This window comes from Pygocentrus nattereri, chromosome 7 (assembly GCF_015220715.1).
Source record: "Pygocentrus nattereri isolate fPygNat1 chromosome 7, fPygNat1.pri, whole genome shotgun sequence".
NCBI classification, from domain to species: domain Eukaryota; kingdom Metazoa; phylum Chordata; class Actinopteri; order Characiformes; family Serrasalmidae; genus Pygocentrus; species Pygocentrus nattereri.
Window position 1 is genome coordinate 7,261,805 of NC_051217.1, and position 27,965 is coordinate 7,289,769.

At 39.4% G+C, this 27,965-nt stretch overlaps 1 protein-coding gene across 1 annotated transcript; it reads left to right on the top strand.

Annotated features, from left to right (window-relative positions):
• Nucleotides 1-85: 85 nt before the first annotated feature.
• On the top strand, nucleotides 86-27,929 carry LOC108414180 (protein arginine N-methyltransferase 8-B). The gene is made up of 10 exons (XM_017687023.2): nucleotides 86-1,276; nucleotides 7,058-7,297; nucleotides 8,483-8,638; nucleotides 14,176-14,239; nucleotides 14,985-15,127; nucleotides 15,944-16,031; nucleotides 17,828-17,943; nucleotides 19,246-19,396; nucleotides 25,918-26,039; nucleotides 26,162-27,929. The coding sequence occupies exons 1-10, from the start codon at nucleotides 1,208-1,210 to the stop codon at nucleotides 26,243-26,245; spliced, it is 1,233 nt and encodes a 410-aa protein (XP_017542512.1). The 5' UTR covers nucleotides 86-1,207; the 3' UTR covers nucleotides 26,246-27,929.
• Nucleotides 27,930-27,965: the final 36 nt, after the last annotated feature.

Here is a 27,965-nt window from a genome sequence, read left to right on the forward strand (position 1 = left end):
ATGTGCTTTTTAATGTTTTTTTTTTTCATTTTGGAGAGCATATTAGCAGAGTGCAAGTGCCTAAAGCCATTCTGGTGGTTTGGATGGTGTTAAATTAGCATTCCTGGGGTTTATATCGAGCTGATAGAACAGGATTGGTATGGGCAACATTTGTCATTTTAGAGATCATATCAGAGTTACGCTCATAATTTGGATACCGTGATTAAATAAACATTCTTGGATTTTACCGCAGGTACTGAGAGAAAGAGGTGGCTAACTGCCTCGTCGTTGAACCGGCTACACTTTTAATTGTAGGCTAAGAGGTTATTGGAGTGAAACTGCCTGAAGTCACTCTAGTGATTTGGATAATGTGATTAAATGAGCGTTTCTGGGTTTTACAGCCGGACTGAGGGACAGGGACGGGTAGCCGCTGCACTCAGGTGAACTGGACCACACGGAGAGGGCAGTGGATGGGGAGCAAGTGGCTGAACTCCGGGCTGTGAGAGCGGCAGGACAAGCGCGAGCTCACACCGGCTCCTTCACGGGAACCCAACTCATTCGTCCTCCAGCGCGAGCTGGGAAAGGTGCACGAGGCACCGGCACGCGCGGCTGACACGGAGGAGAGAGCAGCAGCTGAGCGGGTCCGGAGCCGAGCGCCTGCGAGGAGAGACCCGGCATGTGTTAGAAGAGGAGACGCGAGAGTGATTCCTCCGGGGACCGAGCCTTTTTACACAGCGACCGGCAACTTGCGGCACTTTTCATCTAAATTTGGTTCCAGTTACTCCCGTAAAATGGGGGTTTTATACTCAGCAGGTCTCCGTCACATCCAGCAGTGTTAGACATGGATGGCTGACACTTTCAATAACGGCCAGTTTGACACTCACTAAAGCCGGAGAGAGAGGGAGAGAGAGAGAGAGGGAGAGAGAGATATGGGGAGGTTTCCGCTGCTTTTTCCAGTTTTACCGGGAAATAAGGCGACCGCCAACTCTCAGAGGATCCATCAATGTGGAGAACTTTTCACACGGTGGATTCAAACGAGCAGTCAACTAGTTTCAGGGAGTGCTTTCTGCTCCGGGACCTTGTTTTAGTTCAACCTGTTCATCGCCGCACGTCGCGCCCTTTCTGAGGACTTTTTAAGGAGCATTCAGTGGTTCAGTCTTAATCTCAGAGCCCCTTCTTCTTTTCCTTTTTTCCCTCCGGTGGAGCCGAGCTCATTCCGCTGGCTCTTATGGGAATGAAACACTCCTCCCGCTGCCTGCTCCTCAGGAGGAAGATGGCGGACCCTGAGAGCGCTGAGGTGAGTGCCTCTACGAGATTTCACACAGCAACTGACTGAAAAATCACCTGTAATGCTCGTGCTGGACTTGTTGGAGCCGCGTTACAGTTAAAGACACTCGGGGCGTTGATTTGTTCCTCAGAGAGAGGAGAGCGGAGTTTAGCACACACTGATAGACACAGAGCGACCTGCTGCAGTGAAGAGTCACTCCAGAAAAAGGTCTTTAAAAACAGCGCAACTGCCTCTGTACTACGGAGCGCTGCTGCACGGCGGTGAGGACCACCTCTGCCATACTCAGGGGTCCTTTTTCCGTTTTCCACCAATGGTGGTTTTGCGCGCTGGGCGTTTGACCCGAGGTGAAGTGTTTTAGAAGTGGAGGCCTGAGGAGAGCTCTGAGAGGAGTGTGTCCTGTGTCTCAGTGGTGTGTGGGAGTGTGAGGGGTGAAGTCCTTAGCTGAAGCGCTGGCCGTGGTGCTGCACACGAGCTTTAGCCAGCTCAGCTCAGCTGAACACATAACCTAAAGCTGGAACACACTCCCACCCACCACTCTCCATGTACAGCTCTCCTCTTTTCGCTGAACTCGCTTTTGGTTACTTTATTCTGTGTTTACTGTGGTAACAGTGGTTTTAACTTCCTTTGCCAGCCCCTTTATGTGTTACTTTCCTCTCGTTTGAAGCCATTTCAGAACCATTAAGGGTCAAAACCTGATGGGTTTGCTTCCTAATGGGAATTGGCTCAGAGAGCACGATTTTCCTGTTGGACACCTTTAGATCCAATGGGGGCAGTCGTGGACTGGAGGTTAGGGAACCAGCCTTGTGACTGGAAGGTCGCCGGTTCGATCCCCACAACCAACAGCACATGACTGAGGTGTCCTTGAGCAAGACACCTAACCCCCAACTGCTCCCCGGGCGCTACAGATTGGGCTGCCCACCGCTCTGGGCAAGTGTGCTCACTGCCCCCTAGTGTGTGTATGTGCTCACTAGAGCGTATGTGGTGTTTCACTTCACGGATGGGTTAAATGTAGAGGTGAAATTTCCCCATTGTGAGACTAATAAGGGTCACTTAAAATTAAATTAAATTAGGAAAACATCAGATGCGCTTGGAGTGTCTTTTAGATGCTGTTTTCTAATTCAGTTTCCTGTCCTCAGTCAATCCAACTGCAAAGGAAACATTTTTATACCTTTTTCAAAATAAGGTTTACATTTCACTATATGTTAACATATTCCGATATACAAAATTGACACAAATACAAATGTTTCATCTACATATTTGCCTATATTTTACTATATTGATGTGCAAGTTGTCATATATTCATAATGGCTCAGTTAAGTATATTTAGCAAGTATTAAAATTTCACATTTATTGTGCATATACTTTGAATACAAGCAAATATATATGTACGTATGTTTTTCTTCCATATGGGAACTTGTATCTTAAAAGGCCCAAATCAGTTTTCCAAAATGAGTGCTTAAAGTAGCATGTCAACACTGTTGAAGCTTCAGAAACTACCATTCACTCCCAGTCCACACCGTCGGTATATAAAACTAACTGAAGACTAAAAACATTTTGTTTTGAATTCACAAAAACCCACACATAACAAGTGGTCTTTAGGGGAAAACAAAATACAGGATATTTTTTATTTAAATGATACTCTCTGTGTCTAATTGTATGCTACAATGTAAAAACCTTAGTATAAAATTACAGTAATTTGCCTACAGCAGTTTTCCAGTAGTCTAATTTACTGTTAATTTACAGTACTTACTGTATTATAAAGTTGTGACACTTCACTGTATTTTCTGCAACCCAGTATTTCTAATGTACAGCTCATATGTGCTGTAATGTTTGACCACAGCTGTTTGAGGGCCCTCAGCTTTGCTTCATTCTGAAGTATAAAGTAAAAATATGGACAAACATGACAAATCTATCTTGATACCTTCTGATAGCAAATGCTTGAACGTTTGTGTTGAATTGTCACATCGTTTTTTGCAGTAGCGTGGGACTGTATCAATCACAGTGTAGACTGACCATCACATTACAGCAACTTACATGCACTTATACTACAAAGTAATGACTACAAAGATGGCTTGGAAACTGCATCACTCACCCGTTACTGCTGCGCAAAGTGTCACTTTCCCAATATGCTTTGCAAATAACAGCTAAATATGGTAAAATCTCACATATTAAAGTCTTTGACAAGAAGCTTGACCTGCATCTCCCAGAATACATCATTTTTCTAATAAATCTGCTGTATGTAAGCAAAACAGAAGATTGCAATATAGTAGATAGATGCAGATAGATCCTTAATTTAATAATGAAGTGCATTACAGTACCAAAACCACAACAATACTGACAAAACAAACAGTTACCATTATCCTTCAGAATGCAGTGTTCACTCTGATCTACCGTGTAATGTGTAAGAGCAGGCAAAGTGAACAGATATATAATGTGGGGTAGTTTTGGTATCTGTGCATCACTAGAATAAGGATCATAAAAGCAAACATTTATAAAGATTTATAAAGTCTTCAGTCCGCCTGTAGCATATGTGTGCATATGCTATAGAGTGTGAACTGCTGAGAGAATTGCCGCATAGCCTTTCATGGCTTTGGGATTTGTTGTAGGCTAACGTGAGTTGAAGGAGTAGTGGGTTTTCAGACGTTTCTAGCCTTTGAAGTTTTCATGCCTGGGGTCTTCTTTATTTGTCATTTCAGTATATAAAGGCATCTCACCGTATTTGTGGTATAACAAAGCGAGAAAGACACTTTAGATCTCAATGGCTTAAAAGACAATATTTAAATGTACTTTTTTCAGCGGTCCCCAAAACAGCTGGAAGAGCTCAGTTTAAAGATTAAAGCCCAACTGCCAGAGAGTGCTTGACCTCTGAAAATACTGCCAGAAATAGCTGCAAGATTGAGAGAGGCTGAAGACTGTTCTGCTCACTGCCCCTCTTCGCTCAAGAAGAATTCTACTGAACTCATTGGGGTTGGGGGGTGAGAGAGTTTGAGATAAGGTTGAGAGTATTGTGTAACATTCTCAAATGTGAACCACTTTGAGCAAATTGAGCTTATTATACAGTCTACTGATGAACTTACAGTATGCCAAAGAAAATATGGACAAAGAGAACAGAGACGTTTTAGTAATTTAAATGAGTCGTTTGGACGGGGTGAGATGCCACATGTATTTGTACACTTCTGAACACCAAATACTTCTAAACTGCAAGATAAAATCACCATTAAACCATTTCAGCACTGGTTGCTTAATTGTGAGACACTTCCCAGGTCCTGGCACTATATTAGTGTGTTAAGATATTTCTGAGCAGAAGTTCCTAGTACATAATGTTCTGAAAACATCAACTCTGATACAGTACTGTGCAAAAATCAGAGACCTTTTACTTCATTTAGAATATACAGTCAGAATATACATTAATTATAAGTTATACTTTTTCAGGAGGTACGTCTGAGGAGATTAGATAAGAAATAATCCACATGCATAAGGAAGGGAGTGTCCTGTGAGAACAGTGTGGTGGTTCTAAAAGCTATGAAGCCACTTCTGAAAAGAACGAAAAATGAAACAGAACCGAGAACACTTTAACTGGACGTCTGAGATGAGTCTAAATCAGGATTACTTAGGAATATTGGAAGAAACTGAAACTGCAAACTATTTCTAAACTGAACATTGTTGGTGTTTACCAGAAGCCTGGAAAATACCCTTGCAGATTGAATTGAGAAACTGAAAGCAGGTCAAAGAATGGACATACTGAATACTGAAAACCTTGATATTATTCTTTGTTTTTGAGGACACTGTAATTTTGTTAGTCATCAGCTTGCATCTTCCTGACATTGAAAACTGACTAGCTTGTATTGGATACATTCCAATTTTGACTGGAAATGAATAAATATAAGAGTGAACTCTGACTTGTTCAGAGTACTGTGTACCTAGAAAACAATGTTTGCTTATTTCCTTGAACCTGCTTTGCAAAGATTGAGGGCTGAACGTGGCGTATACGTGGAGTAAAAATAGAATGTGAAATGAGATTCGTTAGTTGGCTGGAGGGGGAAAGGACATTTGGTCTCCACCCCTCCCTCTGTTAGATGCTATCTTGACACCTTGATGTCTCTTGATGCAGCTGCTTTCCCTGCTGCTGACACTCATTATCTTAAATCCTCCGGCTGTAGGGATGTGCACACACATGCACGAATGCACACACACACACACCATGGCCACACACACACCTACGCTAATGTCCACCCGCCTATATCCGTGCACGTGTGTGCACACACACTCAGAGAGGAATCTTCCGCTGCCACTTAGATAGGTTTTGAAAGATGCTTGTCAGACTGTTCTTTTCATCAGATGCCTGGCAACTTAGATGCAAGCAGTTCTGCATGCAACACTGAGCTCACGCTGTGAAGGACAACGTATGCTAGCACTTTTTTTCTGTGGTATAAATTCATCATATATCTCCATGCTTCAGCAAGGACAACAGACAGTTTGAGGAGTAGACTTTCATGCTCAAGAAAAACATGGTTATGAATATCAAAAGATGAAGAACAAGTTTGGGGTTTGCAATATAGCACAAAACATGATTTGAAGACATTTTCACAGTACATGATCAGTATTACTATAAAGAAACGACCAAAAACTGTAGTGATCACTTTTATTCAACACTTCACATAATTTTATTCCATTCACAACAACTTTCAGTTACTCAGGGCCAGTTTTGCTGTCATGTCACAATAAAGATTTGAGCTAACCATCTCACAACACTAGGGTGAAACCAGTAGCTATGCCACATGGGATCACCAGGTAATGTTTAAGTACCAACAAAATCTGCAGTATGCTAGAAAAAAGCTGGTTGTGTCATAATGCATCATGATAACTAGGGATATGGGAACTGTGTGCCATTGTTGATATTTTTAAAGCAGTTATTTGCTGATGTCTCATCATTGTGCATCCCTATATGATCTTGTTATCATTAGTCATGATATATATATATGACACTATATTGCCCACCCCCAGCATGGCATACTTTTCATTGTGAGCCTGTCATTTAACCCCTTAAATCTTAAGGGTACATAGATAGCTTACAATTTAGATTGTAAATGATACTGTATAACAGTCTTAAGATTAATAATAGAATAAGAAGTCCAAGGTTTAAGGGATTAAGACATGCACCACTGTGTGGCACAGCTTCTTATGAACTTGTGCTGAACATCATGACATGGCAGGCCTGTCTGCTGTAATACAGGAGGTTTGTTAATCAGCCGTATTATCTCAGTGAGAGAGCAAAGAAGCTATACTGCCCTCCCCCTGCTCTCTTTTTCTCTCTCTGTAGGTAGTGAACATGTTAATTTGAGCCAGAGAGGCTGGCCGTATGTGCTGCTACTTTCACCAGCTGCTTCCTTTCTAACCTTGGCCCTCACATTAGTGCAGCCGTTATCGTTCCACCTCTCACAACACTGCAAATGCTCCAGCACTCCTCCAAGGAGTTTTTACTGCCTTTTACATTCTGCAACTGCTTCATGATGAATGGACAAAAAGAAGTTTTGAAAAGCAAATCTTCCTAGTTACATTGAGTTAGATGCTGAGAACACTTTTTCTTTACTCACATAAAGTCATGACTTCAGAGACAAAGTTTTTTTTTTACAACAGAGGCAATAGATTATGACAGTAGGGTGATATTAAAGAGTCTCCAGGATATTACAACTGGGTCATGACAGCTTTAGTGAGCCTTCAGTAAACATAGCACGTACGTGCAAGCACAGTAATCTTTTCTATCTCTTCATTTATTCTTGACTCTTACAGCAACAGCCCCTGAGTGCAGCACCATCTCAGTCAGCACAGCCTTCTCCCCTGCCTAAACCAGTGCCCTCAGTCCACCATGCCCCGCGGCCATCACACGTCTCGCACACGCCGCACACCCCTCATGCGGCCACCCTCCCGAGCTGCCCTGGTCGTGGCAAAATGGCTAAGTTCCTCAATCCTGAAGAGATGACCTCCAGAGACTACTATTTTGACTCCTATGCCCATTTTGGCATCCATGAGGTAAGACAAGTTTTTTTTTTTATTTCTCTTTTGAGAGGACGCATACTCTTCAGGGAAAATTAGGATTGACAGCTTATGCCCTTAAAAAGTTCCTAAATTGTTGGACATGTGGTACTAGGAGAACCTAGAATGGGTATTACCTGCATTATCTGTATTTGAACTTTATTCTTCATACAAGTTATTTACACAATTTGAACCATCAGAACCTTTAATAAAAGGTGATTCTTCAATGACATTGGTCCTTAAAGGCCTTTTCACACCTTTATTTTAAGAGTGCAATTCCATGTGCAATATTTGACAGAAATCCATTCAGTCATGTGAGAGTTTGTAAAAAGCACCAAGTATGGATGGATGCACAAATTCATTCATAAGACCGATTGTAAAGGAAATTGTACTTTTTTCGTACTGCCTTTCAAAGATATGCTTAACATATTTAATGGTTAGCCAAACAGTGTGACCAAGGTATAAAACATTTTTTAAAGAGGCTATATAAGGGCTAGACTAAGAGATAATATTGTGTGCTGGAATAAGAGATCTATGAGACGTTTTCCCTAACCATGGTTGGTTCTATATGATAAGATTTGTTATAGTGGGCATGATCATGACTTGAATTTGTATGAACATAATACAGGTGGATGCAGAGGGAGGGAGAGGGGGGGACCGGCAGACAGAGAGATAGTGGGGAGGGGATGAGGTCGTCGGGTTTGGGGGGTGGGCGTGAGCGGTGGAATTCAGACGAGATCTGTGTGAGATGAATTTTGTTCAGTCTCATTTTTAGTATATAGGTCAGGCTTTTTTTTCCCCTTTATCTCATCTCCTCAATGTGAACGTGAGCTTTTTATATCACTGGGAGAGAAAGCAGCATGAAAGATCTGCAGAGATGTGCTGTTACAGCAACAGTTTTGCTCATTCATACAGGCTTAAAGCATATTATGGGATGCGTAAAGATATGTTTTAAAGATATGAAGAGATACTTGTGTGCCTGCATTTCCTTTATTTCCCCCCATTGCATCCTCCTGTCATTAAGATATTGCAATCATTAACAAAACCCTCCAAAAGTGAAATGGAGGTTTAATGTTTAAATGTAACAGTGATGACATGCCTTATGCTGCTTAATTTTTACGAGTTTTATTTGTATTGCTCCTCTAATCTTAATGCTGTAATCTCCACTGTGTCACATTGTAGGAGATGCTAAAGGACGAGGTGAGGACGCTGACTTACAGGAACTCTATGTACCATAACAAACATGTCTTCAAGGACAAAATCGTGCTGGACGTGGGGAGTGGCACTGGCATCCTCTCCATGTTCGCTGCCAAGGCTGGAGCCAAGCACGTGTACGGGGTAAGAGGGCTAGCCCACCTCCCTCTGTCTGGAGCTCAGCAAACCTGCAGGGTCTCGCCATGTTTGAGCAGTGTTCTGTTCCTAAAATAACATTCTGCCTGTCTGTTCTGCCCTGGAGAACGAGTTGTGAAAACTGTGTGGTTTCAGTTTTTTGAGACAGAGGCAGGGTTTTACGTTATGCATTTCATTTTTTCTCAATGAACATCTTTCCATCTCTCTCCCCTCCTCTCACATATATTGTCCTTCAGTTGGCACCCAGGTGGTTGCTGTGTTCTGGTCTACTGAGCAAGTATTTATTAGCTGACCTACTGTAACAGTCATCACACACTGTATTGTGAGGAAGGAGTATTTGGCTTTTGGGGAAACTCTGACTGACATTGCAGAAAGGGCCGAAGGGGTGATTTTCGCCTAAATGTTCATTATGTCCTTTAACAATATGGTACCAACACACAGGAACCATGGGTTCATTATTTTTCTTACAATTTTAAATATAATCTGATATTCTGATGCAGAGAGATGTTTTGAAAATATGGTGGTATTTTTTAATAAAGCCACAAATCTAAACAGAAAACAGTAGGGTTGCACCAATCTTTCCAATTCCAATTTCTTCATAGCTCAATTGGACTATTTCTGTTTTTTGGGACAATTATTGTTTTTATTTTTATTTTATTTGTCTGAAGCTCATGTTGTGAGGGGTAAACAAACATAAAACACCCTTGTGCAATTCCAGTAATATCTATTTGCCAAAGTCACCATATGAAAAACATTAAACTGGCATTTTAGGTGACTACAATCAGTTGCATACTTAGACAGTAATAAAAGGAGGTAAAAAGACAGAGGTAACTAGCTATTCATGTCATGTACAACCCCAATTCCAATGAAGTTGGGACGTTGTGTAAAACATAAATAAAAACAGAATGCGATGATTTGCAAATCCTTTTCAACCTATATTCAATTGAATACACTACAAAGACAAGATATTTAATGTTCAAACGGATAAACTCATCACTCATTTTGAATTTGATGCCTGCAACACGATCCAAAGAAGTTGGGACAGGGGCAACAAAAGACTTGGGAAGTTGAGGAATGCTCAAAAAACACCTGCTTGGAACATTCCACAGGTGAACAGGTTAATTGGAAACAGGTGAGTGTCATGATTGGGTATAAAGGGAGCATCACTGAAAGGCTCAGTCGTTCACAAGCAAGGATGGGGCGAGGTTCACCACTTTGTGAACAACTGCGTGAGCAAATAGTCCAGCAGTTTAAGAACAACATTTCTCAACATGCAATTGCAAGGAATTTAGGGATTTCATCATCTACAGTCCATAATATCATCAAAAGATTCAAAGAATCTGGAGAAATCTCTGCAAGTAAGCGGCAAGGCAGAAAACCAACATTGAATGCCCGTGACCTTCGATCCCTCAGGCGGCACTGCATCAAAAACCGACATCATTCTGTAACAGGTATTACCACATGGGCTCAGGAACACTTCAGAAAACCACTGTCAGTGAACACAGTTCGTCGCTCCATCTACAAGTGCAAGTTAAAACTCTGCCATGCAAAGTGAAAGCCACATATCAACACCACCCAGAAACGCCGCCAGCTTCTCTGGGCCTGAGCTCATCTGAGATGGACTGATGCAAAGTGGAAAAGTGTCCTGTGGTCTGACGAGTCCACATTTCAAATTGTTTTTGGAAATCATGGACGCCGTGTCCTCCGGGCCAAAGAGGAAAAGGACTGTCCGGATTGTTATCAGTGCAAAGTTCAAAAGCCAGCATCTCTGATGGTATGGGGGTGTGTTAGTGCCCATGGCATAGGTAACCTGCACATCTGTGAAGGCACCATTAATGCTGAAAGGTACATACAGGTTTTGGAGCAACATATGCTGCCATCCAAGCAACGTCTTTTTCAGGGACGTCCCTGCTTATTTCAGCAAGACAATGCCAAGCCACATTCTGCACATGTTACATCATCATGCAAATCATCGTTTTCTGTTTTTATTTATGTTTTAAACAACGTCCCAACTTCATTGGAATTGGGGTTGTATAATTATGCAGTGACATTTTGGTGTAGGTGTAGCAGCAGCATTCAAATACAGTATGAGTGCACTTTTCTGGCTTATATTATTCATATCGTGAAACTGCAACATAGATTGGCCAAGACAGAAATACATTTGCAAAGTGCTGATTTCATGTTTGTTCTAAAAATTTGCACATTCTGGTCTTTGCACATTCCATTTTGCATCTTTACCGTTAAAAAAAGGTGTCATCACATTTGTAGCACTGTCACTTGTCATCGAGTCATGCGTCAGTCATCAGTGGTAACTGATTACATGGCCATATAGTTCAGGCCTAAGCAGAGGTAGTGAACTGTATATGCTTTTTAGTTTCATATAGGAACTTAAGAGGTTCAAAACAATTCTATCAATGTAATAAGTGTGGTCAAATGATTTCATTGGCAACTCACATCTTGGTTGGACAATTTCAAATGTGCCCTAGAATGTCCACTCCTCTAAGAGTGTTCCTCTTAGCAAATTAGAAGCCCAGTGTGTGTGTGTGTGTGTGTCTGTGTGTGTGAGTATGTGAGGACATGTGTTCTTGACACTTCAAGCTTTCATTAGTTCTTTATGAGCAGAGGGGGTGTTTTTTGGGGGTCTGCCATGTGTAAGCTGTTGCTGAGTCGATCTGATTTGCACTTTGCTGCCCTGATGCAGTTCTGCTAGTAATCAGCATTTCCTTGAAAGGCTTCATAAGAGCTAAATGCCAAAGAGCTCAGTGTGGGGGCCACCATGCTTTCTCTCACACAAATGCCTGCACTGCACTCCTAAATGCAGCCTGGGCTGCGGGCCCACTCTGATTTATGATACGATCATGTTCAAGACAAGTGCAGAACTAAGTGTGACTGAGATATAACATTGCAATAATTGCTATCTGTCATTATGGCTAACTTTTAGTATTGAACCTTTAGAAATAGGAGTACAGATAGACGTGTTTTCATTAATCCAACAACAGCTCCATCAGCATTTTATAACATAGAACAAGTAAACAGAGGGTGAATGTGAGTGTATAGTGTGTGGGAAAGTCAGAAAAACAGTGAGTGAGGAAGAGAAAGAAAGATAGAGGAAGAGAGTGAGAGGGGAAGAGAGACAGAAAGAGGCAGGGAGACAGAGTTTGATGCAAGGAAGAAAGGGTGAGAGAGAAACAATAATAAAGTCTTTATTGTTCAAATAAACACAAAAAAATAATAATGTGGCAAATTTTCATCAAGTCACTAGATGAAGGTCCCAGTGCATTTGTGCTTTGCTGTGATCATGTATATCAAACCCTTCTTGTCTTTTGTGAGGGGAAATGTGCTGACAGAGAGAGCAGCTGATTATAGTTCAGGTGTCCTCCAGTGAAATCTTACTGCATTACTCTCTTCTCTCTGAGAGCAAGTGAGAGCAGCCCACATGCTGAAGATTTCATGGGGGAACGGAGCTGTCTAGCTGTGTGTGGAAAACACAAGGTTGATGGGGACGGCTGTGGACACTAACAAAGTCTCACAAACACACAAGGGAAATAGAGAAAAAGAGAGAGCGTGTGAAAAAGAGAGATAGCGAGAGAGATAGTGAGAGAGACAGCGAGGACAACAGCATGGGCAACAGTAGCTCTGAGATCTGAGAATGATCCTGACACCGATTCTGAATCCTTTACTTACGTTTTAGGGATTGGAAATTGCGAAAAGCTCCAGGGAATCTAAAATTTTGATCGTTTACTAATTAGGTCAAAGTTGTTCTTGTGTACACACAATGCAAGTACAAATTACACCAAGGATGACTTCCATTTACTTTGCAAGAATTTTTCTGTTTTGATGTTACTGGGCAGTACAATGTTTGGGGAAAGCTCATGTAAGGTTATCCTCACCATGCACAAAGCTGATGTCAGCTGTGGTCTGCCCACCCAGCTTTTATCAAAACTGTGTGTTCCTGTTTGAATATGTCAGACTTTGGGTAACCTAGTGAGCTAAAGCAAACGAGCAAGCAAAATTAACCCATAGTCAGTAGGTTTGTACATTTGGGCAAAAAACACAAACAAACTCCATTCCTTACTCATTCCCACCAGTGTGCATAATTCTTCCTTAGTGGCATTGCAGGCTGGATTCTTGGACACAGATGTCAATCGTGCATGCTCATTAGAATTTTAGGACTGGAAGTGGTGTTATCACATTTGATCTTATCTTCATTCAAACCTTGCTTAATATACCTTATGTTTAGTGTCATACAAACAGTTTACATTAATATTAATGTTTTACTCAATATTTCATGGAATTTGTCACCCACACTGCTAATAACTATGTTGCCCCGGTCCACGTTTCAGGGATCTCTGATTCTTCTATGACTTAAAGTTGAAGTTATATTTACTACTCATTACTAGCCCAAATAAAGAACATAAATGTCATGACTGGCGTCATTCTCTAGAATTTTACTCTGTAGAGCTCATGTGGAATTTTCTCTTATGGTACATCTCACTTTGAACATGGACAAAGTAGATGTCTCTCACTTGCTTTTGGCGTTTGCTTTAGTGTTGTACATTGTTGTAGCTGTGCTACAGTGAAAAGTGGTCCCTAACCCCCCTATTTTTTGCTGCATGCTTCATTTTTAAGTAGGTCTGCCTAGCAGAACAAATTGCATATTGAGCCCTCATGCATGCCCTCATACAGAAACCTGTGTATTCAAACAGGAACTTTTGTTTATTGGCCATTAAATACACTCAAATGAATAGCAATCGTTGGAACAATCATGTACTTGTTGATCAGAAGGTGATCTGTTAGCCATCACACCCCTAAATCTAACAGTATGATTATCATTTATTTTTATACTATAGTATATATCATTAAGACTGATAACCACTCCATTCCTACTTTCTCTCACACAAGGACAGTATGCTGATAATAGTCCAGATGCAGTGATCTCATTAATGCATTTTTCCCCCACAATGTGCTTGAACCCAGTTTCTCAGCCTTAGGCAGTGTTAAATGCAGAAGAGAGTGCTCGTAGACTACTCTAATGAGTAGACAGGGACTCTGCTATTGAAGGGCCATCAGCGTGGAGGGACTGGAGAGGGAATTGAGAAGCAGAGGCTTGTGTATGCGTTTCAACCACTCAAACCAAGGCAAATTTTGTCTGGCTGCTTTTATCTCTGTCACAGTATCATTTCTCAGCTGTGAGAGAAGGAATAATCATGGACAGGGCTGCACAAAATGGACTTTTTTGCAACATGTTATTGTGATATATTACAATTAAACACTGACTTGCATTATGTTTTAAACATTATTAGAGGACATGATTCCTCAAAGCATCAACAGAACACTCAAAATGCTCACACTACACAATAAACAATTTTATTTAGCCATTTAAAATAGACACATCACTCTCAAATTGCAACCCTCTGCAATATCAGTATTACACAGGACAGTATTGTATTAGCAATTAACTAATATTGTGCAGTCCCAGGTGTGATGCTAGACTGTTGTTTTTTGTTTTTTTCTTGTCATTTCAGATCGAATGCTCTAGTATATCAGAGTACTCTGAGAAAATCATCAAAGCCAATCACCTAGATAACGGTAAGAGCTCAAAAAGTATGTATGTAGGTTCTTACAGTGACTTTGTTCTACAATGAATGTGGCATTATGGTAGATGACCTGCATGGAAATCTTATAGCTTACATTTATAGTAAGAAGTGAACTGCATGAAACATTATTAGAGCTTATGAATAAGAGTTCACCAACTCTCAAACTAGATTCCAGCTGTTTTACAGTGGTGCTCATCCTCAAATTCAGTATAGACTGCAAACTGCACAGAGATTTGTACCAACTCATTTGTACAGTCACAAAACTTGAAGCAACCATGACATGCATGATTCATCTTGGCAAACAAGCATAAAATGAGAAACGGATGTGTGTGGTAATTGAGGAGATATCTAAAGACTTTCTTTTTACCAAACCAAATCCCTGAAGCAGAGCTGCAGTTCAGCAGGAGGACTGGTGAAGGGGATGGGAGGCTTCATATTTCTTGCTGACAAAGTGTTCCATTACCAGCCAAACTGAATTCAATAACTCCCCACGGAAGCTGATCAAAAGCTGGGCTGCAAAAAAATCCTTTTTTAGCAGGAGAGGGATCCACACTCATACACTCTCAGCATGATCTGCTCATTGATACTCAGGTTGGAAACTCAGAGACTGAGCTGACTATCTGTTCAAAGTTTCCAAGCTTTAGTAGTAGCTGTATTTGTGTTTGTGACTATTTTTTATTTATGCATAAATAGTAGTTATGTTTATGATTAGCTTTATTTTTGCATTATTTTTGCAGTTATCACCATCTTTAAAGGGAAAGTGGAAGAGACGGAGCTGCCAGTGGACGAGGTGGACATTATTATTTCAGAATGGATGGGCTACTGCCTTTTCTATGAGTCTATGCTCAACACTGTCATCTATGCCAGAGACAAGTGGCTGGTCAGTATGTGTATGTATACGTGTTGGTGTGAACAGTACGGTGCAAATGTCTTTAGCATTACAGTCATGCATGCTGTAGATTATTCAGCATTAGCAATCAAACAGGATCTGACTAGTTTTAGCAGCATTACCTAAATGGTATGCAAGAGTCAGGCAGTTGCAGGCAAAGTAGTGGACAAGAAAAGAGATCCTATCAAGCTCTGTGCCTCTGTGTGTGAGAAAAAGCATATCAGATTACTTCCCGCATAAAACTGTTGAGAAGTTTTAATTATAGAGTGAATGACTTTCACCAAATTTAGAACATGGCCTGTGTGGAGTGTACTATCATACACAGAGTGTTCTATCGATTATACATGCCAGGTTTTGGGAATATGGACCATGAGATCATATTCAATAATAATTTTTTCATTATTAGTCTACATGAGATACACCCTAACATTTATCGGCCTCTACCAGCTGGGCAGTTTGTCCAATTAAAATTCTTTGCCTAACTTTATCAGCATGGCATTCATCAGTTTTTTTCATAAAATTTGTTCTTGAGGTCCTAAGAAAAATTCTACATCAGATTCATGACTGTGCTCTTGAGTGAGCATTGACGCTGTTCTTACCTGAGAACAAATTTCAAATAAGAAAACATTGCATAAATGGGTTTTAAGAAGGAATTTCTTCTTTAGATTGCTTGGTGAATGAGGCCCAATGATCAGACTTATGTAATACTTATGTACAGCACTGTATATGTGAGTATGTGTAAGGGTGTGTCCCCCACAGAGCCCACAGAGCATTCTCTCACAGTGAGTAGACTCTGTTGTTTTCCAGAAACCTGGTGGCCTGATGTTTCCAGACCGTGCTGCTCTCTACATTGTGGCCATTGAGGACAGGCAGTACAAGGACTTCAAGATCCACTGTGAGTGTATACACACACACCAGAGAGAGTGAGAGAGCATTTGACACGGCTTCATTTCACAGCCACAGGGCTGCGGGCTGTGTGATGATCGATATTACAGTAGAGTCATCAAACATCGCATCTGAGCAACCCTGTTCTGTAGACCTACTGCTCAGGGGGAGATTGTCCTCTATACAGCCAGTACACACACATACACATCTTCTCATAACAGACTCCAAATTGTAATGCTTGTCAGCCATGGGACAAGCAGATAACAACAGTGGCTGGTGCTTCGTCAGAGGGGAGGTACAGGCCAAGAGCAAACTATACAGGATTTTAACAGCATCCCCTGTGTGAGACACTAACAAAACGAGATGAAGGAGAGTAGTCAGTCTCATACTTTGTACTGGGCACATATAAGGCATGTTTTTGTATTTTACTGTAGACTCCCCAGTACAAGAGACATAACAAGAGAAGACAAAAACTTTATTAATTATTAATGTAAGTTAATGTAAAGAGGTTTTACTTCAGGTGATGTTGTAGCATTTCTGTTAGTCCCTTTAACAAAAAATTACAATATAACAATAGTACAATCGTACAATATAAAAGACATATATTTGCAAGACACTTAGTGTGAGCTTGCGGGCCAGGACTGAGGCCTAGTCCAGTGGACAATCTCCATTCAGAATGTTATGTAGTCCAGGAAAACGCTTAATTCTTATCTATGACACCAAAGCAAAATTGATCTCATCATTATAGTTATGTGTTGATCTGTGGGTGTTACCTTACTTTTCCATCATCTTGAAAACCATAATTTAACAATGTAACTTTTATTGTTTTATTGTTACTGGGGTGGTTCCTGATTTTTGACTCACCCTGTATTATAATATAAAGCACACGTGACAGGTTCCAGCCCTTGTGGGTTACAGCACTGTAGACTTCAGCTTTCTTTCCTGTTATGCACACTTGTTTCAACTAATCAGCTAATTAGCAATCATTTCATCAGTTGAGTTCAGAGTGCCAGATGAAGAAATCATTTCCAAAGAGCTGTGGTCCGACAGTAACCCAGTTTGACAAGTCTTCTGTGGTCTCTTCAGCTTCATCTGCATATATTATAATGTAGACCAGCGGGTTGCTATTTGATGGTCCCAGGTCTAGACTCTCAATATATATTATACTGTGTATTCTGCAGCTTTAATATCAGTATGTGTTACACTTGCATATCTCTGTTTTATCCAGGATTGGATGTCTTTATTACATATATTTTTTTCTATGATGCCTGGGCATAGCTATTAATAATTAATAAATGTTTTAAGGGGGGTTTCCCTGATCAGTTCGCCAGATTTTAGAATGTTCTAGAATGGACCTAGATTGCCCTACATAGTGAGAATAAGGAATTTTGTATTGTTTCTAGCTACCAAATAACCTCCTGAAAGCTTTGGCTAACTGTCAATGTTGATTAACTGAAATGTAAATTCCCTGAATATATATTTAATCACCTATTATTGATGTTTAACTTTTGGTAAGCTTCACACACTTGCATCCATAAATAATAATAATAATAATAATAATACCGGCTCAGGAATGGTAGGTCTTGAAATCACATGGCTGGCTTTGCTAATTTGCATATTTATGGGGGATTTTGATCATGCTGTGAAGGGTCTCTATCACTAATGATGATGGAAGCAGTGAACTGAGCCTGAAGGAGATTATACAACTTAGAAACAAATTTAAGTGATTTACAAACATAGAATCAGCTCTGTCTGTGTGTGTGTGTGTGTGTGTGTGTGTGTGTGTGTGCATGCGTGCGTCTGCAGGGTGGGAGAATGTGTATGGCTTTGACATGACCTGCATCAGAAATGTAGCAATGAAAGAGCCACTGGTGGACATAGTGGACCAAAAGCAAGTGGTGACCAATGCTTGCCTCATCAAAGTAAGTTTCCTCCACTTTTCCTGATTTATATGCATTAAAGTTCTTGCATTGTTCATGAAGACGTTACTTGAATGTTGAGTGTGTTCTTAAGAGTTAGTGGAGTGTTAGCTAGTGCCTGCTCACTGAAAGAAAAATCCATGCATTAGAACGTTTTGACTGATCATTAGTTCACTAACGAAGCGTGGCTGTTGTATAATGATCCTTAGAAATGAAATCTTATTACACAATGGAGTGATGGATAATGGGCTGAAAGAGATGTTGATTGGCTTGATCAAGTTCATTTGAATGCATGGAGGGAGGCACACATCTCACAGGAATTTTGAGCAGAGTACAGATGTACAAATATAAGTTATGACAATATTTTTCTGCTCATGTTCAGATGAATCCGACACCATCAGATTTAGGCGCTTCCTGTGATTTTGAGAGGATAAACTAAACATGGTAAACATGTAAACAAGTATAAATGGATGACAGCAAATTTGAATGTTTTTTTTCTATTTCACTGTCCTTGTCTGCAGATAGGATAGTGCTGTGCATGCCAATTCCAGAATCTAGACCACTGACTGCATTGCGTCCTCCACTAACCTTCCACAATGGGAATTAGATTGTGTTGTTTTAGCCTTCATCAGTATTCTATTATGCACCATTTGGTTGCACGAAAATTTAAAGCAACCAAAGGTGAGAAATAATTGACAAATTGAGATGTTTGATTTTTGAACTCTTGATAGGTGAATTGATTAGGATGTGTTTAAAGACTGTCACTTTTTGAGTCAAGTAGCCTTTCTATGATAAACTGAACATGAAATGAGATCAAAACTAACAGATCTCTTTTAACACTCGCTGCCCCCACTACATTTCTCTCTCTCTCTCACTCACAAAGGATCAGGTTTGTTTATACAGTAATAAATGTCACTTTCCAAAGTTTGTGTTGTGTAATAGCAAGTAAAAACTAATGCACTATTAGTGAGGACAGTGCAAGAGTAAGAGTGTGGTAGCAATGAGAGAGGGAGCAGACCAATGGAGAAGCATGCTGTTTCGCCTTTGTTTGTCTGATAAAGAAGGTTTGCTTCTCTGAGACGGACAGGGTGGAGAGATGGGTATTGGCTGTGTGCATTGAGCTGATGATAGGACCTGTTCACGTCCAGGAGTTAAAGCAGCCGAAAGCTTTTAGAGCACAGATATGACAAAATAGCAATGCATTATTTTGGTGCCTTTCAGTCTCTTATTATGCAACTGTAATATTCCCTCATGGCAGATAAGGTATTTTGTGTGTTTACTTAAAGAGCTGTTTGTTTTGTTCAGGAGGTGGACATCTACACGGTGAAGCCAGAGGACCTGTCTTTTACCTCAACCTTCTGCCTGCAGATCCAGAGGAATGACTATGTCCATGCCCTTGTCACCTACTTCAACATTGAGTTCACCAAGTGTCATAAGAAGACTGGCTTCTCTACAGGTGTTGAGCTCTAATCTACTGTATTTCTGAAATGACTTGGTTGTTTTGTTGGTTTTGCAAGCATTTATCCTGCTTTAGTATAAAAATTCCAATTAGGACATGTGAAGAGTGCAATAATTAATGTTACTTTACTTGAGCTCTAGCTATGTCTGTTCTGAGCTACTGAAGTATTGACAAGTAGGAAGTAAGATTGCTAATCAAATGATTTGGACTTTTTAGGCTTGTACTTTAATATTTGCATAAAAGGAACAAAGATCAGCTAAAATTTTGTTCTGAGTGACTGAGATTTGTGACTGAGATAGGTTTACTAGGTCTACACATAGAGTGTAGGTGGGTGGAAAAGCCTAGTGATTATTGTTTTCTTCCAAGTATATGTTAAGAATAGGCAAGTCGTCATATCTGTAGCGGTGGAGAGATGCAGCAGGCTCTGTGCCTCCTGGATAAGTGTGTGCAACCACAACTCCAGATTGCTGGTGCATTTAAAGTCATAGAAGGATGCACTTATCATTCTGAGGATGAGCTAAGAGGCCAAAAATGAATAAAAGACATTCCCATTCAATTTATTTGGGTGAGGACTGAAATCTGTGAAACAGGGCTCTGCAATGAGTTTATGAAGCATTACTGCCATCTTGTGGTACTACTTAGTTATAGCATGATGACCAGTTTTTGTTCTGGAACATCTTTCAACTCTCTCTTCCCCATTAATTTAATGGCTTAAGGTTACACACCCTCTAACCGTGGAGAAAACTGTATGTCTAGTGAAAAGAATGATCAAGTCTTAAATGAAGCTAAACGATTGATTTCCACTTTAATGCAGCAAGGCATTTTAGCAACTAGATACCTTGTTTTCCAAAGTATAATACTGCATTTTATCTGTCAGACAGTGAATGGATTACTTAAATTTGCTTCATTACATGCAGTTCACTACCTAAAATGGTTTGGGATATCTAAATTGGCATTGAAATATAAACATTTGATAGAAATTATATTAAAATGCTCATATACAGTAATGAGCAAAAGGTTTAGTTACCTAAGCACATTGTTTAAAACTATTTATCTCAGCAATATCTGTGTTTTGTCAGTAAAAACAGTATATATGATGAAATACAAGAATGAATATAAGAGTTACACGTGAAAGTCATATTTGTGCTGCATGGCACAATACAACACTTTTAATTACTTACATTTCAGATCAGGTGGTACTTAAAAGTACTGAAAAGATATTAAGGCCAGAGCTTAACCCTAGCTGCTTCTCTGCTGCCCATAGGAAAAATACTGGATATTATGCAGGCTAACTATGCCACTTTGTAAGCTAGCTGTAGCGCTAACTAAGGCCTTTCATAATGTATTTGCCAAGCAGAAAAAAATAAGAGACCCTAGCTGTGCTTTTATCTTGTAAAAGTAAGAAGGCTATCTAATGGACTACTGCTGGTGTAACCTGCTGTGTTGTGTGGTTGTGGCTGCTGGATGGTGATAAGGGCATCATCACCAGCAAACAAGAGTTGTTTTTCATAGAGCCAAAACAGCATTTTTCTTTACTCAGATTTATTACCAGACCTGTAAGGCTTTGTTGCTTTCTTGTTTTCTATGGGCATCTTCAGATTAGATCACATTCACATGACAGGAGGATTCCTGGAATTAAGTTAGAACTCCAGTAAACCCAATTGTAAAGTAACATACATGACCAAGAGTTGCTTGTGATCAAAAATGTACAATGTAGCCTATGTTTTCTCTAAATGACCAGACACAAACATGAATTTCTGACACTTTTTGGTGTCCAGTAGTTCTGATATATTTCCTCTGATGACTGAACTCAGTTTTAGCACCTAGTCCAGTGAATTAATTTAAGAAAGTTACAACTCAAAAGTTTAGGCACACCTTCTGAAAATGTTTTTAATAAGTGAGCCTGTCTTTTTGGATGATTTGCAATAACTTGACATGTTACATAGAAAGCCATATAGAATACAATATTACTTAAAAGGCAAGGTGTCCCCAGCTTTTAGCAGACAGTGTATAATTTAGCCAATTTCTTCTTGGGAACAAAAGTATGACCAGAAGTACAGGTCAGCCAAGGCTGTATGGAAACTTTTTTGTACATTTAGTACTGGGTTATAAAAGTTGTGTGTGTATTTTGGTTCAAATTATTATTATTTTTGTGCTGAGGTGAAAGTGAAATACTTAAAAATTTACACACAAAAAATATACATTTAAATAAGTGTGACAAATTGTCATTTTAATTGTTGGAAAGACAGAAGCAGCATGTAAAATATATGTATTTTAATGCTCATGTTGCAAAAAATACTGCATCTGCATCTTTAATTGTGAGGAAGGCCATATCAGCAGTAATACACATTGTTGGAGTCATAACTTTTGTTATTTAATATATACAGATACTTCAATTTAATCAGTTCATTCTAAAAAAAAAAAAAAAATAAATAATAATAAAATAAAAAAAACTAATGTAGCTAGTATATAGACTAAATAGCAGCTTCTGACTCCAGAGGCATTTAGAAAGACTTTTCAGCAGGCAAAGTGTAAAATCTGAGATCATTGCTGGCTTGAAATATGGCTTTACAGAACTAACTTTTGAGCATTTGTACATTGTGAGGCCCTTTGTTTACATACATATGGATTTGTTCTCTACTGATTGTGTTACACTGTAAAAATGGTTTGTCACTTCAGCCTAAATAAAGTTACTTCATGTGGTAAAATAAGATGTTTTATTCAATAGAAATACAACGTTCAATGAAAGATTCTTTCAATGAAAGTTTTTTTGAGCTGAATAAATCTAATTAATGTACCACATGAAATATTTGTTTGTTAGATTGAACTGACAAATCATTTTTACAGTCTACTAGAACTACCAAACTCCAGAGCTTAACTTTAGACACAGCTCGCATAGTTTATTATATTAATATGTGTTTGAAATGCAGTGAAGACAACTTCAATGAGCACTATGATGTTCTGTGATCTTTTTTGTGTTCACATAGGATTAATTTCTCCTAGCACATGACAGTATTGGGGACTCATATTACACTGTATACGTTTGTCTTTATCCAGACTGTTTGACATTTATCCATCAAAGATTTGAAGATCTGTAAAGTTAGTAAGACTGTGATTTCCACAAAATCTCACAACGTGAAATGTAATTGGTTTTATATATATGTGTGTGTGTGTGTGTGTGTGTGTATATATATATATATATATATATATAAAATATCAAGTTTCATTTACCCTTTTATTGTGATATGAGATAATCTCAGCTCTGTGAATAGCTTTAAAGCTGAGAATGGTACGGTCAGACTGACTGCTCTGATCTGAGAGCACATTGAAGTTCTCTTGACCTTTGCAGCTTGGTTAATCGGTCTCTCAGCACCAGCTCCCTCTCACAGGTGGAGTTGTTCGATATCAGCAGAGTGCACCTGGCAGAGATAAATGCTCACTCACAAACACACACGCACAGATACTGACCTCACGTTTGGAGAGCAGTGAGGTATTTTGTGTGTACAAAGGTTCAAGTAAGAGAGTGAATCTGGCAAGCATCATAGCTATCTATGCCTGTGCATGCTTGGGCTACTGAGTGCCAAATATAAAGAAACTGTTTAGGTTAGAGTAGCTATTTTAAATATAATTAAGAATTGTATTTGTAAGTCATCTAAATGTGATACACTGAGAAACATAAAGCTGATAGTAAACCTAGGCAAGTACTAGGTTGAATTTTGATTTCCAAGCCTATTAGCATAGAACATGGGTGTGCAATTTTAGTTCTGGATGGCCAAAATCCAGCACAGTTCCCTGCTGCAGTGCACCTACTGAACCAGAAAGTGAATTAAATAGATGAATGAGGCATTCAAGCAGGAAAATTACCAAAATGAACTACGGCCCTCCAGGATCAGAGCTTTTTAAAGTGCTTGCCTTAAGAAGAGACATGCAAAAAATAAACTGATAGTAGGTATAGGTAATAAACTGATATAGGTACATATAACTGAGTAAAAATAATTGAGTAAAAATCAAATGAGTAAAAAAAAAAAAAAAAATCACTGTCCATGATTGCTGTAAGGACTCAGCAGTAGACAAGGGCAATGCCTAAAAATAACTAGCACTGTATTTTTTAATTTAAAAAATTGTGACCTGTTGTGCCTTTGACCTACTTTCAATTCAATTGTTAGTTTATACGCTTTATTTAACATTGAATAACATTTAACATTTTAATAAAAATCACAAATGAAGTATTAGTGAGTAACATCTTTTGAAAACTGTCAATCAATTGTCATTTTAATCGTTAATGCAAAAAAGTGTGTTCGTGAGCTTCTTCTGATGTAGGCTTATGGCATCTTGCAAGCTAATACGGCTTCCTCCTTCAGAAACTTCAGACTGTAAGTGATTTCCAAAACCATGTCCACATGGTTTACATATTAAAAAATGTCATTATCGTATAATCACTGGGTATAGATGCCTTTGGAAATATGTAAAAATAAAATAGTATTATATTTTCATCTCTCTTCTAAACCACTGGGACACTTAAGCTGTACGGAATTGCAACACATTTTTCTCACATTGGAGATTTTACTCTCCAGCCCCATAATAACCCAGTGTTTTAACAGTGCATGTGTACATATTGTAGCGTTCGCTGCTATTAAAAGAGACATATCTTTCACACAAGTTGTGGTGCTTTATTAACCAGCTGTTGTTGACCAGTTATGCCATACATAAGCAAGCTTTTCTCTCACAGTTTGTTCTCTTACTTCAGCTCATGTCTTCCTCGCTTACCCATCATCACTAAATAGATCTCAGTTCTTCCTGATCTGCACATAAACACAGAGAATAAATGTAATAAAACACTAGAATTAACATGTCAACAATATTTCTTGAGGATGCTACAATATTATTTAATGGCATTTGTCACCATTTTCTGGGCTCGTTTCCTGACCATAGTCTATTACTTTCACTTACACACACTCAAGCAAAACGTAAGGAAAAATAAGTAGGCGAAGACAGGTGATTTTTTTATGTCTCTCTCTCATAAATAGACAAAAAAAATTGGGGGTAGCCCCCGCACACTTCTTAAAGGAACATGAACATGAAGAAATAAATTGGTCAGTCTTTGTCAGTCGCAGGCCAAATAAGCCTTGAAGGTTTGCAGCCTCCTGTAATAAAATCCTGTAACATTTCTCTACCTTTTAAGTTGACACGGTTCTTTGTTTTCTGATGCTCTTTGCCGTAGTTGTGCCTTATTCTGTCTCACCAGCAGAATTCATCTGCCCTTTGTGTGCGCAAGTGGCATGCACAATTTGGTTCTGTAAATAGCTGGGTAATCTGTAGCTTCCATATACCTGGGTGAGGGTAGTTGGATTCTGTATTCTTTAGTTCATCAATAAATGCACATTTACATGAGGAGGCTCACAGCGATAATGGAGTAAAAGTGAAATATATATGTATAAAGCCAGGCACCTAGGCATGCACACTGCTTCTACAGACATTTGTGAAATGATAAGTCACTCTCAGGAGCTCAGTGAATTCCAGCGTGGTACCGTGGTAGGATGCTACCTGTGAAACAAGTCCAGTCGTGAAATTTCCTCACTACTAAATATTCCCAGTCAACTGTCAGTGGTATTATAACAAAGAGGAAGTGATTGGGAACGACAGCAACTCAGCCACAAAGTGGTCAGCCACGTAAAGAGGATGTCAGCGGATGCTGAGGGGCATAGTGGTGAACAGAGGTCACCAACTTTCTGCAGAGTTAAACGGTACAGACCTCCAAACTTCATGTGGACTTTTTTAAAACTTTATTTAGCTGCTGAATAGTGGCTCCATCTTTTAGTGCCCACCTAAAACAAACCAAAATAAAAAACCTAGAATCAAAACTGGCACTAAGACTTCCCCCATACTATGCACAAAACTGGTGAAGTTTGTGGGTTGTGTGCATGATAAATGCACTTTTCTTCCTCTTGCATAATGCATTTGAGAGAGATCTGAGCAAAACATAGGAGGACTGCAAAAAAGTTGGTAGAGATACACAAATGCGGATGATTACACAGCCTGTTCCACTCAATTTACTAAAGTTTGAGCAACCAGCTGCTGGTTTTTTTCCACGTCTGAAAACCAGCACTTGTGGAGAGATTTATTTAAACAATGGCAGCAGACATAGCAGTTAGACGGAGACACGGAAGCCTTGAACACATGCTGAAAGAATGTTTACCATTAGAATAACACTGTTGAAAATCTTGCGAGCAGATGGTGAGAAATCGCAGCACAAAGTGTGCCATGATGCAATTGTGTATTAGGCATGTAAATGGCATTGATGAATCAATCTAAAGGTGGCAATCAACAGCAATGGATGTGTATTTTGAAATGTGAGAGTTGATTTTAAGTATTTGGTTGAAATAAAATTGGTTTCAAATTTGAAAAAGTTTTTGTTGTTTGGATTTGAAGTTTAATGATGCATTGGATTGTTTATTAAAGAATTATAAATGAACTGAATGAGATGTGCACCCCAACCATGTTTGTTCTTCCTTTTGTAGCACCCGATGCCCCCTACACTCACTGGAAGCAGACGGTGTTTTATCTTGAGGAGTATCTTACAGTGAAGAGAGGGGAGGAAATTGTGGGCACTGTTGCCATGCGTCCCAATGAAAAGAATGCAGTGAGAGTCCACAGTGCTGTTTCTATTAATATATATTCGCTTCAGTGCATTCTATATTCCAATACTAATCTCTTTATCGTTCTCATTCTTCCTCCTTTGTATCTTTCTCTGTCTCTCCTTAGCGTGATCTGGACTTCACTTTTGAGCTGGATTTTAAAGGTCAGCTGTGTGAGGCTGCTATCGCTCATGACTATAAGATGCGTTAAGTATCCAGCAGAGGAGAAAGCCCCAGTATGGCAGTTGCCCCACCACAATAAAGGCAGAGGAGGGGGCACTTTCCATCCAGCAGCAGCCACTGACACTAAAGGTTAGGGCTGGAGGATCCAGGCCGTGGTTCTGCTTATCTCTGGGAGCTGTGCCAACATTTTGGAGTGGAGTGCCTCTCCGAGCAATAGCAGTCTTGCCATCACCAATAATAGTGTGCACTAGTCCACCATTTCGACGACTGTTCAGAAGGCATCTTTGAATGTATTGCCTTATTAACTCAAGAATGTCACTGTCCTTATGAATGTGAAGAGCGAGTTTACAGTTTCTTTACTTTTAGAAAGGAGTTGGCGCAATACTTCGGCTGATTGCTTTTGGTGCAAGCTTGATGTTTCAGAGACCAAGGAGCAAGTTATTTTAACTGTTTAAGTTACATTCAAGCCAGTACTTTTGCGTTAACATAGTTCATTTTATCCTAAGCACTATAATAGAGTACATTAAGAGATTTAGATGCACAATTCAGTGGCATATTCTCCAATGCTGAACTCCTAAATTATTGTACTTTCATTTTTATAGAGTTGTTAAAAATTCATGGCAATAGCTCTAATTCCACTTTAGATAGTGACAGCACATCTGTTTTTTGGACATTGTGCAATAAGTTGTGAGAGTGAGTGAGTCTTGTTCTTCAGTGTGTTTGTATTTTTGTTATAAATAATCTCTACCTACCAACAGAGCTTAGAAAGAGGAAGGGCACATGTATAATGTGTTTGTGGAGTCAGATAGCAGCTGCCAATCCTCACCCGTGCTCTTACTGAAGTCATCACCAAGGTAAAAAAGACCTCTTGTGCTATGATCCAAAGACATTCTGTTTATTAGCAAGACACAGCCACACATCCCATTCAGCTCTCTTCCTATTCATTCCTGGCTAACATGAATGTGAAGTGAAGATAGAGGGTATTGTCAACGTAAGTGTGAAAGCTAGGGAACTATCACTAGGTACACACACACATTTATTAGCTGCAGTATTTCACCAGCATCTGCAGTACGTCAGTTCAGTTACACAGCCTGGAGTCTTTTAGTTTGTTAAATATTTTTTCAATTTCCAATTTTGGTTTTGACTAAAGCATCTATGTGATAATAGTTAAGCTGGCAGTTTGATTTATATCACTTAACTACTTTTAAGAGTGTGCAGTGTGGAAAGGAATAAGGCATGTAAAAGCTTAGGTAGTTCTCAATGCTGTATCTTGTATGAATAAAGAATGTCTCATATGATCTGATATTTGGAAAACATGCAGCACAGCACAGTGCACCGATACAACACAGGCAAAGCTCCAGTCAGGATGTTTAAAATGACCTGTTACTGAAACTGATGTCAGCTTACTTACTGATAGTATATTGCTTATAACAAAATATGCTTAACCATGAAAAAATGCAATGAAGCAGTCTAACAAGTAATATATCTGGAAACATCCTGATTGAGCCTTTGAAAGTAAAAAACAATATGATGTGTTTTCTCTATCAGTAATACCATAAACAGATCATCTAGAATTGTCAAATCATATCTAAAGAGATTTATAGATGTAAGAGAGCATGCAGTAGTCGTAAAGAGGTTTTGGGACTTTGTAGGATGTGAAGGCTTATCACACTGTATTAATAGATTATGTGTAAAATAAAAACCCAGGTGTGATCAAAAATATGTTGTGAATACATTTTATTTTAAAA

Coding starts and splice junctions, on each gene's coding strand:
- LOC108414180 (XM_017687023.2), top strand. CDS start 1,208: ATGGGAATGAAACACTCCTCCCGCTGCCTGCTCCTCAGGAGGAAGATG. Junction 1,277..7,057: donor CGGACCCTGAGAGCGCTGAG/GTGAGTGCCTCT, acceptor TGACTCTTACAG/CAACAGCCCCTGAGTGCAGC. Junction 7,298..8,482: donor CCCATTTTGGCATCCATGAG/GTAAGACAAGTT, acceptor GTCACATTGTAG/GAGATGCTAAAGGACGAGGT.